General features: G+C 39.3%; 1 protein-coding gene across 2 annotated transcripts in view; it reads right to left on the bottom strand.

The window, feature by feature from the left end:
• The window catches only part of mboat1 (membrane bound O-acyltransferase domain containing 1), a 76012-nt gene that overhangs the window by 25613 nt on the left and 36902 nt on the right, over positions 1 to 13497 (bottom strand). For both annotated transcript variants that reach the window (XM_051132414.1, XM_051132412.1), the window contains exons 3-4: positions 12852 to 12929; positions 11158 to 11253 (exon numbers count right to left, since the gene is read on the bottom strand). In XM_051132414.1, coding sequence (XP_050988371.1) covers positions 11158 to 11253; positions 12852 to 12929 — 174 coding nt within the window. The remainder of the gene's footprint in view (positions 1 to 11157; positions 11254 to 12851; positions 12930 to 13497) is intronic.

A 13497-nucleotide genomic window follows, 5' to 3' on the forward strand; every position in this document is an offset into this window, starting at 1 on the left:
AAACTACCATTAAGTTACCATTAGTTAACTAAATTACCATGTATTGGCTGAATTACCATGAAATAGAATTCATTGGTGAGTTTACTTTTGTTGGTGTATAGAAGTCTATATGATTAGTAGCTCATTTTGCCTTTAACTAGTTTACATTTGGGACAGCAAGGTTTAGTGGCTCTACACAGTCAGTAATTACACTGAGATAAGTCTAACAAGCCTTCAGTAGACAAAAACTGCCTATTTTGGCAGTTTTTGTAGTTTTGTAGTTTAGTGAGTCAAATGTCAACTCATTAACGTGTGAAGTAAAAGTCTCAGTACCTCTCACAAAAGTGTGCTAAATAAACAGAATAATAGTTACATATACAGTTACAACAACTGAATAAACAGAAAAAAGGACACAACTTTTGGCGCAAAAAAATAAAATAAACTGAAGGCGACGACAGGTAACACGTTACCAACAAATGCTGAGGGGATATGCATGCCAACGGGACGGACACAGAAGGTAATCCCTTTCTAAAAAAAATAGTGCGCTTCCGCTTAGCACACACACTCTATCAGCACGGTTCAGCACGGTTGTCTAACCGTGCCGAGAATTCCAGGCCGAGAACAGTTTGTAATCATGCCGTGCCGTACCAGGCTCATGTGGAAACACAACTGGAACTGTACCTGACTGTTCTAAGAACCGTTCGGCCCGATAGTGGAAAAGCGGCTATAGGTTCAAATAGAGCAACCAGTAATTACATGGTTTTATTGAACAACATTGTTTAAATACATAATGTAATATGCCTATACACAATATGAACGTAAGTAACTTAAGTATATTATGTATTATAGCAAATACCTGCAGATGGCACCAAAGGCTAGGTGATGTTTCACTTTACAGAGTGATTTGTAAAATCCATTTTATTTCAATATTTGGCAGCATTTAACCTCAGAATGAGGGTTTAAACTTTTATTTTAAAATCACGATGTACAACAAATTGCATATTTAGAAATACATCGATGTATTCTCCTGTGTTGGCATAGATTATAAATGATTTACATTATAAAACTAGAGAGATAATGCACCCCGTTATCCCAAATGAATGTTAAGCAACCCAAACTCACATCATATGCAGAGGAAGAGTTCGTTGACCGAGCTGCTGAGATGGAGACATAGTGCACGCTTGCAAATGATAATGACACAAAGCACATCAATCTGTATTTGCGTTCTCAAATGTACGTGATTGTTAACCCCAACAAACAGCACGTGCAATAAAAGACAGAACAAAGGCTTTTGACATAAACTCAACTTTACTGATACTGATATTGCGAGACTGCTTTTCACCTCAAGGAGCATCACGGTCACATTTAATATCGCGGGATCTTGTGCGCTCCCGAAAGCTAGGTGAAACGGCACTGCATTATATCAGCATTTGTTAATTTTGCATGAACAGGTACTGTTACAAAACTTAACACTAATTTCATATTTACTGCCTTCTAAAAGTTCAAGTACTTTTCAAGTACCTTTACAGAAAAATGGCTATTTTCAAGGGTTTTCCAGGACTTAAATTTCAAAAAGTCAAATTCAAGTATTTCAAGCACTTTAACCCTTTAGGCGCCGTTTTTTTTTTTTTTTTTTAAATGCTGAATTTTGACATTAAGATTTCAAAAGCTTGTGGCTTGAAAGGGCTTAAAGATAGAATTTCTTGTCTACTGTAGTAGTCTACTGTAAATTAGAAAAATGTTGGGCATGACCAAAAGTTTATGTGGGGTGTAAATATACTAATCTAATTTGCATATTATGATGTCATGAGGGGCGTCATTTATCCTCTTTCCAAATGATCAGAAAAGAGGAAACCATTTGAACCTATTTGCATGTGGGTTTTTTTTTTGTTTTTATCCTCATCATTCCAAGTGATCAGAAAAGAGGAAACAAACAATAAAACAGGACAAAGTACTAAATTATTACTATATTACTATAATATACAGTAGTAAAACGCATGATCCAGATCACCCCTGCTGCCTCTACCACGTCTCTGCCTCTATCCAGCGCTGCTAAATCCAGAGAGCTAGTGCTACTTCCAGCCCCACGTTCACCCCTGCCACCCCCTTCCCCGTTGGGCAAAGGGTCAAAATGATCGCTTGTTTGTGCTTTGTGAACACTCTCGCCTTGACGGCAGCACCACTGCGCTGCAAAGATGTACCGGGAGATGCACGATTATTAGACGACCGATCGTCATTTCCAAAAGGCATATATTCCCCTTCAGAGTCAGAATCGGCGAATAACATGTGCAACACATCCTTACGGTACAACTTTTTATTAGCCATTTGGCGAGTTTTCTCTCACAAATCTCACAATTCACTCGCACACTATGAGTTGAACTGCTTCCGCATCAGTGTTACGATAGCTCACTTGCTCTGATATTTCCTCAAACATGTTGAATAGGAACATGATGTAATTTTGGTCTAGAATCAAAGTACTACATGTCTGCCATCTAGTGGTAGGGAATACAAATGAGATATTACACCATATTAGAAACTACAGTCTATTTTAATGAGTATGACGTCTTGTCGCAATTTTGTGACTTTGGCGCTTAGAGGGTTAAGCACCTTGTACAAACCCTGTATATTTCTTTACGGCCTAACGAAACACCAATTTGCAAAAGTAACAGAATGCATAGTTCAGGGATACTCAAATCTGGCCCATGAGATTCACTTTCCTGCAGAGTTTAGCTATAACCCTAATCAAACACACCTGATCATGCTAATCATCAAAAATTTGAATCAAGGTTGGAGCTAAACACTGGCCCTCCACTGGCAAGATTTGAGGAACTCTGGCATAATTGATATACAAAAAAACTGGATGACTAGTAATTTCTTACTGCTAAACTCTGAAAAAAAAAAAAAACGTCTCAGGTTATGTATGTAACCATGGTTCCCTGACAAGGGAACAAGACACTGCGTCCTCTAGCAGTTGCTATGAGGAAGCGTGACCGTGACCCTGTCTGAAGCATACATTTAAAACTACAACAACATGTTGGCCAGCGACAGCCTATGACGGTGTGACCACAGTATAAAAGGGTGTACGTCGTCTGCTTCTTCATCTGAAGCTTGCGACTGAAGCATGGCAAGGATTCTAAAGGACGCAGTGTGTCGTTCCCTTCTCAGAGAACCATACATAACCTGAGACATTCCCTTTCGAGGGAATATCGAACTGCGTCCTCTAGCGTTCGCTATGGGGAACGGTATACCCACGCTGCCATGCTGAGGGGAGCACATGCCAAGCATAAAGGCGATCACTCCAACTCTACCAAAGCTCAAAGGAGTTGCCCCTAGGATGAATTACATTATCCTCTTTGGCCAGAGGCCTGAGCTGCATACCCAAAGACTTACCTGTAAGGGGTCAGAATGTTGGACCCGGGGTAGAGCTCGAAGGCTTGGAATCAGAAAGAAGATTCCTTTAAGGGAATACAGCTAGGGTAGAAACTAGGCCTTGTCTGTCACCCAGGGGCTACCGTTAGCTCTGCATGGGTTCGCTCAGGAACCGTCTCACAGAACATAGGTAGCAACACCCTGTTCCAAGGATACATAGGTAGAGTGGTGGCCAAGGTGACCGGGACCTGAACTAACTCAGAGAATGGGAACAAGGTCGAGCGCGTAACCCATACAATACAAGATTTTAGAAACATGCGCAGGCTACCTAGCGTGCACACTTACCACCATATGGATTTTAAGAAAGTGCCCAGAGACTAGCGTGTGCATTTACTATAAACATGGATTTTAGAAATACCGTTACTTAGGAGATTTTAGAAATACCGTTACTTAGGAGCTTGGCCTAAGAGATTCCTCAACAGGTCCTAGGTAGCAGATGCTCAAGAGGAATCAGCGAGGATACATAAGTGGAGTGGAGCCCAAGGTGCCCATTCTAACCAGACCCACAAAGCCTGCAAGAACGACAAGGGCCCAATCATGCATGGAGAGCTGTTGCCGCAGAAACATCTTTCATTTACACCTTGGTGGAAAAACAGTGTACTTAAGCCCGCTCCACGGAGGGGCGACTCACTAATCCACTGAAAGGCAGTATAAAGGCAGGCTTGGGGAGAGCCGTTCTGTTCCTAAACAGAACTCAGATGAATGAGTCTGAGTCTTTTTCTTTGCGATATTAGCCAGGTTCACCCACAGATGTCTCTCTGTAACCACCATGGCCGCTATAGACCTGCCCATGGCGGTAGCGGCCTGCTTAGTGGCACAGAGAGCGGGATTCATGGTGCAGCTCAGCAACCTCATCAGGGGAAAGACCCTGACCTTTATCCAGATCTTTCAGCAGATCAGCCTGGTAAGCTTGAAGCACCGGCATAGTGTGCAACACATCCACCAACTGACCTGCTGCTGCGTACGCCTTGTCATTTAAGCGAGATGTAACCTGAAGGGGCTTAGATGGCAAGGAGGAAGTCTTGAGAGAAGAAGTCTCATCTACAAAGAGATAGCTAGCCAGCGTCTCTTCTACAGGGGGTATCTTCTCATAGCCGTATTCACGCATCCCCTCAATGTTTGCGTAATTAGCATGCTGGAATTTATGGATACGAGAAGAATACAGCTTTTTCCATAACTTCTCATTCTCCGTATGGAGATCAGGAAGAAATGGAAGACTCACTTGAGCTGGGGGGTTATGGTCGGAGAGGTAGCACTTGTTGAGGTGACCCCGCGGCGCCACCTTCTTAGCCCGCTTCCATGGCAATTCAAGTCTTGCCATGGCATGGTCCATAACCTCCAGCAGCTCATCGTACACAGGGCAGGAGAATTTAGAGGGCTCAGCCTTCACTTTTTCGCCCTCGCAAGTCATCATCATCATCCAGCAGCTCGTCCTCGCCCCCCCGCCGACAAAAGCGAGAGGGAAAGCCCCTTCAACTCATCGGCCAGATCTGCCTGCGATCCCCACAAGCTCATTCTCCTTCGTGCCTTGCCAGTGGTGGGTCCTAAACCGTGGGGAGCAGACAGCTGCCCCTCCTTTCTCGAAAAGAGAGACCGATGAGAATGGAGCTTTTTTATGGAAAAACATTTGCAGTGCATGCAGATTGCCCCCTCGAGGACATCACATGTGTGCTCTTTGCCCAAATAAATGATGCAAAGATTGCGTGTGTCATCCGGTGTCAAATAGCGAGGACACGGATCCACACACTTCTTAAATGTCTTACTAGTACTCGCCATGATAAAGAAGGGAAGAAAAATAGTTCTGACCACCAGAACGCACACTAGACAAAACAGTGAAGACGAAGAAGAGGATGACGTAGTCTCCCGGTGCCCTTTTATACTGTGGTTGCACCGGTAGTGACATCATATGCTTGTAGAGCATTAAAATCATTTAAAAAAATCCTTAAAGAAAAAAATGTTTTACAAATGTAAAAACATAATCAAGATTCAAGATTCAAGATTTTTATTTGCCATTTGCACATAAAACCAACAGTCCCATGCACATTGGAATTCTAGTGCAGAGCTCTCTGAGTCATTATTTACAACTATTTCACAGTTATAGTATTGCAAAGATTTGCTATTACACCTTTTACTTTTCCACAAAAAGAATATTATTGCACATAAGAAAGGATATTATTGCACATAGAAGGGATATTATTACACATAAGAAAGAATATTATTGCACATAAAAAGAATATTGTTGCACATTTTCTTCTGTTTCACAGAGAACCACCTTGTACATTACAAGCGAGGTAAAGTAGTGTGTTATTGTTTTAATGTTATTCTAAGTGTTTAGTGTTTTTGTTTAGCCATGAGTCTGACTGTGGCGGGAAAGAAACCTTGAAAAACCTTTTTCTATGTGTGATGATGCTGTCCACTCTATTGTGTCTCAGGTTGTACGTACAGGTTTTGTGTCTGAACAGAGAGTGAGCTGGATGGAATGAGTCCTTAATAATACCCTCTGCTCTTTTCCGACAATGCTGTGTGTACAAAGAGTCCATAGAAGGAAGTTTTATCCCTAGAATCCTCTCTGCAGTCTTTACGACTCTTTGCAGTGCCTTTCTCTCTGCCTGTGTTGTATTTCCATACCAGACAGTGATGCCTGCAGTGATGATACTCTCTGTCAGTCCTCTGTAGGCTTGGATGAGAGGGCGATGGTTCAAACCAGCTTTCCTGAGCAGCCGAATGAAATAGAGCCTTTTCTGGGCTTTTTTCACTATGGCTGTGGTGTTAAGAGTCCAGCTCAGATCTGATGCGATCTGCAGTCCCAGGAATCTGTGGCTATCAGCCTTCTCCGCCTCAGTCCCTTTGATGATAAGAGGCTGCAGAGGTAGAGGGTTCTTCCTAAAGTCCAGTATTATTTCTTTGGTCTTGTCCGTGTTGAGGATGAGATCATTCTCCTCTCTGTAGACAAGAACATTGTTTACCAGGATCCTGTACCCAGACTCTTCTCCCCCCGTGATGAGCCCCAGGATGGTGGTGTCGTCAGCATATTTAATGACGATGGAGTTGTCCTGGGTGGAGACACAATCATAGGTGTACAGGGTAAAAAGTTTGGGACTGAGGCAGCAGCCTTGTGGTGATCCTGTGCTGACTGTGAGCTCATCAGACACAAGTCCTCCCATTCTCACCACTTGTGGTCTATCTGTCCAGAACCCAGTTGCAGGTGGAAGGCGGAATACCAAGATCTATCAGCTTCTTGATCAGCTTGCCCGGGCGTATGGTGTTAAAAGCAGAACTGTAGTCTAGGAAGAGCATCCTGACATACGTTCTGCTACTTTCCAGGTGTTGCAAAATGTGGTGCAGGGCTATTGCTGTTGCATCATCCACTGAACGGTTGGTACGATATGCAAACTGAAGAGGGTCTATAGTATCCGGGACCATGTGGTTGATGTGTGTGAGAACCAGTTTTTCTAAACACTTCATAACTACTGGTGTGAGTGCCACTGGCCTGAAGTCATTCAGAGCAGATGAGTCCGATCTTTTGGGGACTGGTATGATGGTGGAAGATTTAAAAATACGGGGGACTATTGCCTGGGATAATGACAGATTAAAAATGTCAGTATACACACCAGCTAGTTGTTCCCCACAGGCCCTCAAAACTCTGGGGGGAACTCCATCGGGTCCCGCAGCTTTGTGGGGGTTCACCTTCTTCAGAGCTTTCAGGACCTGTGTATGTGTCACCTGGAAGACAGTGTCCATGGGGTCACAGGGAGTCTTTGAAGGTGTGTTTGTTGTGTTCAGCCTGTCAAACCTGGCATAGAAGGTGTTAAGACAGTCTGTCTTGGGGGTCAGTGGCTGTCGTGGTTCCTCTATAATTAGTGACCGCTTAGATTCCCTGCCACATACTGCGCGTGTTGTGGTTGAGGTAATAGCCTTCAAGTTTTTGTGAGTAGGCCCTTTTTGCTACTTTGATGGTCTTCTGCAGCTCATAACGGGCTCTCTTATACTCCATATGACCTCCTGCCTTAAAGGCCTCCCTCCTCTCCCTGATCTTCTGTTTAATATCCCTGTTAAATCAGGGTTTTTGGTTGGGAAACCTACGCACAGTCCTTGGAGGGGCACATATGGACGTACACCAACTAATATAGTCACTCACAGTCTCTGTGTATTCATGGATGTCATTAGCGGCCTCTTTGAAAGTATTCCAATCTGTAGCCTCAAAGCAGCCCTCCAGGCTAGCTATTGCACCATCAGTCCAGGTGTTAATGGTCCTGACTGTGACTGGCTTTGTCTGGAGCCTTTTATTGTAGGTGGGTTTCAACCGAATTGCCAGGTGATCAGACTTTCCGAAATGAGGTTGTGGTTCAGCTGAAAAAGCGTTTTTGATATTACTATAACATTGATCCAGTATTTTATTTCCCCTGGTGGGGAAGGTTACAAACTGATACAGTTTAGGCATGTTTTTTCGAAGATTACAGTGATTGAAATCTCCTAAAATAATTACAACAGCATTTGGGTATTTATTTTCGTGTTCATTCATCATATCATGTAGCTCCTTCAGTGCAACCTCCTCCTTAGCGGAGGGGGGGATATACACGACACTCACAATGATACACTGCAGTTCTCTGGGCAAATATATATATAGAGCACTCCTGAACTTCCTTCTGCATGGAAATCCGAGCGTGAAGTTCGTCCATCTTATTATCCAGAGACTGAACGTTTGCAAACAGTATGATCGGGAGGGTTAGCCTTCCTTTTCTAACCAAGCACCGGAGCCTTCGGTCAGCTCCTCCCCGCCTACCGCGTCTCCGCTTCGGCTTGTTATTCTCGGGAGAGTCCCCTGCCTCGAGCCGGCCTAGTATTGGATTAGCATAGCACGTTAGCTCCGGGTAGGGTTCCAGCGAGATCAAGTCGAAGAATCCAAAATTACTACGCTCTTTCAGTTTTAATAAGGTCGCCCGATCATAGAAAACTTTTGCAGTATGTGTCTTGACTTGACACAAAAGATTAATCCAAAAAAGAAGAAATAAGAGTAACTTGACTCGGAGCGCTCCACAACGTCGCCCACTGAGGAGCGCCATTAGCATGTGATGTACATACATTTACATTATTGTGATTTTAATCACAATAGTAAAAAGACTGCATTTTTCATTTTACCTCAAGTTGCACAGGGAATACACTCTTAAAAACAAATTTGGGTTATTTTTAACCCAAGGGCTGGGTAAATACAGGACAGAAAACATTTTGGCATCCAATTAATCTTGATCAGCAACAACTAGTGATCATGCAGCGAAATGAAGTGACATGGGTCCCTTACATCATTTTACAACATCAAATACCCTTCAATTTATAGGTTATAACTGCATCTGTCTCAGATGTAAACTGGTGAAAATTTATTTTAACGCAGATTCCAAACTCCAGCATTAACCTATATAAATGTGCTTTATTGTTGGCCCATATTCAAGTGTTTTTGCACATGCATGGCAGGGAGGCACTTCCATGCATTTTTTCCTGATAATGAAACAACTTAATATCAGTTTAAAACTAATTTCATTTATGTTAACTCATAATAACAACAAAACGTTGTGCTAATGTAAAATAATGAAAACCATCAGGGTGGGCTTTCTGCTAAATATATCTATAAAAAGCTTGAAATATATGAAGGTCTCTAAAGGCGCGTCCAGTAGGCTATACTGTGGAGATGAGAGTCAGCACTGTGAATTTTGTCTTGACAAGAAAACATTAGTTTAATAATAAATAATTAAAATGTCTCCTTTTTCTATACATTTATAATCATTGGGCTACTTTTGCCTGTGCTCTGTGACAAACGTTATGCATGTGTAGAATATATTAAAGCTCCTTAACAGAGAACCGTCACGGCTGCATTGATTTTTCCTCTGAAACACAAAAATGAAAATTTAAACAAAACTGATATTTTGGATTTTGTATATAGCCAACACTTCTCCATTCAGCAGATAGGCTATTGTTGCTTTTTGGTTTGTGCATTGTAAATAACCAAAAGTCTACAAACTATGTTATCTTCCAAAAATTTATCAGCAAAAACTGGTCACGTCTGTTAACGCATGTGTATTTTCCTCATCTAAAATATAAAACAAGTTTATAGACTGATAATTTTCTTATGTCTAAACTCTATTTTCAGGGGTTTAGAAAATTATAGAAATGTTTTAATATATTGATAATGAATACATTTTATGAGAATTTATATTTCAGTTTTTGACTGCGAATGTCATGTCCATAACACTGAATTTCCCGTATTTTCAATTTTCATCTAAAGGTTTTAGTACTTTATTTATTAATTTTTATATTACAAAATACTATTTCGTTATATAATGTCTTTGTTGAATAATGAGGGAACTTGTGAGTTTAAACTTAAAGATGTTTTATTAATTTGTCCAGTATAGTCATTGCTTTGGCAAAATTGTGGCCAGGTTTTACTTATTCATTTCTTGTTTAATAATGGGAATGAAATAATACAATGTGCTCACGTTTTCACTAAAATTACTGCTATTTAATCTGCACGCTAACACGATTGCAAATTTTTCAAATTTTTCATTCTTAAAGTGTTCTGTATTATAAATATTTCTGTTTGCACTGTCACTGCAGGTCTGGACTCTGGAGTGCAGCATTACTTGTTTGGTCATCTGTATTCAGATGAAAATACCACACTACTCTCTGGTTTAAGTTTTAGATTGTAATTGTGAGAGATTCCTCTCCGTTTTCTGTTGTACTATACTTTCCATACATCTAATAAATGTTTCTCTGACTTGCATCTCCATCTTAGGATGTCAATCCCTTCTCAACGCAAAAAGAGTTAGCTTAAAAATGGACGCATCACTGACTGACAACAGATGTCAAAAGAAAAGAAGTTTGTCTTTTAGCTCCCTTTTCAGAAACATATCAGATCATGAGTTAGAGAATTGGGGAAAGTTGCAGCATAAAAATGTGTCAAACAGACTACTTGGTATATAGTTTTATATTAGGGTGAGCAGACGTGCCACTTCCCAGTATCGCATGTCTGGTCAGGCTATTTTATATGAGAAAGTTGGGTAAGTACTTGACATTTATTGAAGGTATAGAATAATGACCTGCAAAATAAGAGTGTCATTAATATATTTGCTGACTAACTTTTTTACATTCTAATTTTACTTATTTAACTATTTATTAATTTTTGCTTTTTTATTCTGGCAATTAACATATTTATGGGTGGGTAAGGGAGAGGGAGTAAATACAAATATTTATAAAACTGTTATAATACTGTTTTGTCAATTTTAGTTAACAAAATAATCAATAGTGTGAATAAAGAAACATGGATTCATGTTAATTCAAATTACTGCACTATAAATTGTTGTGTTATATATTGCTTGTGTCATGGTAAATGCTAATAAAATTATCTTAAATTATCACATAATATTTTGATGTGTTATGCTTATGGTCATTTCAGTTTTTCTAGTGATAAATTGTCTATACGATTTGTTTAAGTCATAAAATGTTATTAAATTAAAACAAAAACTAAATCCATAAAATGATCTATGATCTGAACCCGTATAAAAGTTCTATATATATTTTTTCCTGAGGGAAAACTGGGGGATTGGTTAGTTTAAAATGTTATCTCTCATTCTTGTTCATCCAAGGGTATGTACAAAATCCTCAGCAATGTAAAACTGACAAAACTGGTAGACAAGTAACCAAGTCAAGCCTCAGGGAGTGGCCACATCAACAGAAATAAGACTGTAATGAAATCCTCACCCTGAGAAATCCGTGGACAGGATCCCATAGTCAAATACGAATACTCTGCTCACTTGGCACACTGTGAGGTATCCTAGCGATGCGATCATAGTATATCTGTAATTAGAATACATATAATTTCAGTGTTTCAGTATGGAAAAAAAAACGAAAAAAAAAAACTAGTGCTGTCAAAATTAGCACATTTACGCAGGTGTTTTTTTTTTTTGTTTTGTTTTTTTTCCCTCCAGTTTAATCCACGGGTGTCAAACAAAGTTCCTGGATGGCCACAGCCCTGCACAGTTTAGATTCAACCCTAATTAAACAGATCTGATCCAGCTAATCAAGTAAGTTAGACAAGACTAAGTGAGTTAGTCTTATTTGAAAAATAAATAGTATGTGTGTTGGAGCAGGGTTGGAACTAACAGCAAATATTAAAAATATACTGTCTTTATGTTGTGTGTACATTAATTTAAAGATTGAATGTGAAACTGTTGCAATATAAAAGCATATTTAAAAACTTTAATGGTAGGTGGGATTAATCGCGATTAATTTCAGAAAAATGTGCGATCAAGTAGTTATATTTTTTTTTTAATCGATTGACAGCACTACAGAAACGTCTACTGAGAAGTGCGTAAGCATGCTGAATTTATAGATTTCTAAAAGCTGATAATGGATAAAAAGAAATTACACCAGTAGTTCTGTACAGCTGTGACCACTTATTACTAAAGGCATTTGGAATTATGACTGGGGCAACGTCACGACATATCGAGACTGCTATATAATTTATGTTGACAAGCTCTAACAGCCTATCACACAACAGAAATGTCAGTAAATTCCATTAATAATTCTGCATGTTCTGCGTGGCTCTGTATGAATGAGAGTGCGTGGTTTCATCTACTATACAAACTTCAAACACGTGATGTTCTCAGTCTTTTCAGCGTCTGCGTCTTAATATAAAGGGAAATAAACAAATTATTTCTAAAGGAATATTATATAATGAAGATGTTTTTTAATCCATGTTTTAATTTTTACAGTTCTGTTGTGCATTATCTTATTGACGAAAAAAAAAAAAAAAAATTGATTATATTGGACGAGAATGGGTACAGAGTATACTATACTACTTAATATTTTTAAAGCATGCTAGAATTGAGACGCTATCGTAGCAATGCCACCTTATAGAAGAAGTGTAATCACTTAAAAATATATAATACTCAAATTGTATTGATTTAATCTAAGAAAGCTAATTTAAAATCCTTTTCGGTATATGGTTTCAGTTTTCGGCCAGGATTGATAATATTAAATTCTGTGCATCAAAATTGGTTAAAAGGATTTGCACACTTTATTAGTGTTATTTAAATTATTACCACTGCATTAGCACTGAAAAACTTTGTTAAAAAAAAAAAAAAGATTATATATATATATATATATATAAATTATATTTTATATAAATATAAATATCAAATTCACTCTTGTGGAATGTTCTGTAAAGCCTGTCTGAGCAAACTGCATTACCCTACAGGGTGGGGCTTATTCAAGAGACTTTTCTGCATAGCTCTATCCATCAGTTGAGACAGAAGTGGAAAAAGCGGTAAGACAGTACAGGACAGGTCTTACAAATGCTCTCTCCTGTCTGATATAACCATATCCTTAAAAGTTCATATTGCTTTGCATACTGAGTAGGCAAGGTTGCACAAGAAAATGGAGACATTGCTCACCTGTGAACCTTGTGTACACTGGCTTTGATCATAATTCCATAACAAGCCAACACCAGGATGAAGACATGTATGGCATACCTGCAAGAACATGTAGTTTAATTAGAGAACTGAGCATTTGCTGGGTAGTGTTTAGAGTGTTCTAGGTGGTTGCTAGGCATTGCTCGCTAGTTGTTAGAGTGTTCTGAGTAGGGCTGGGTATCGTTCAAATATCGGTTCCTGAATGATACCTTTTTTCAATGCCAATTTTTCTAAAATCCATTTTACATTACACAATACCTTCAAAAAACAAACAAACAAACTTTAAGTCTGTACAAATGTCAACAAACAAAAAAAAATAAAACCAAAGACTCATCTCCTGAGCCACTGCACAGGAACAAAAAAGCACAAAGGGACAAAATGTAAACACAATAAATCAGTGCAAACACTTTTAATAAAGTTTAAATAGTTTTTAGTATTTGAGTCTCACTGCTGCATATTTAAGATCTTTAAATCACTCAGCAATTCTTGTTAAAAAAATTAGCATGTCTGCTTTTTCAGGAAAAGACAAGCATTTGTGAAATGTAGCCACACTTTTGATCTGTTAGGCTAGGTTTACAATGGTGAGTTTTCATTTTAAAACACATAGCTTAGACAGAATTATCATTAT

Source organism: Labeo rohita, chromosome 16, assembly GCF_022985175.1.
Source record: "Labeo rohita strain BAU-BD-2019 chromosome 16, IGBB_LRoh.1.0, whole genome shotgun sequence".
In the NCBI taxonomy this organism is placed as follows: domain Eukaryota; kingdom Metazoa; phylum Chordata; class Actinopteri; order Cypriniformes; family Cyprinidae; genus Labeo; species Labeo rohita.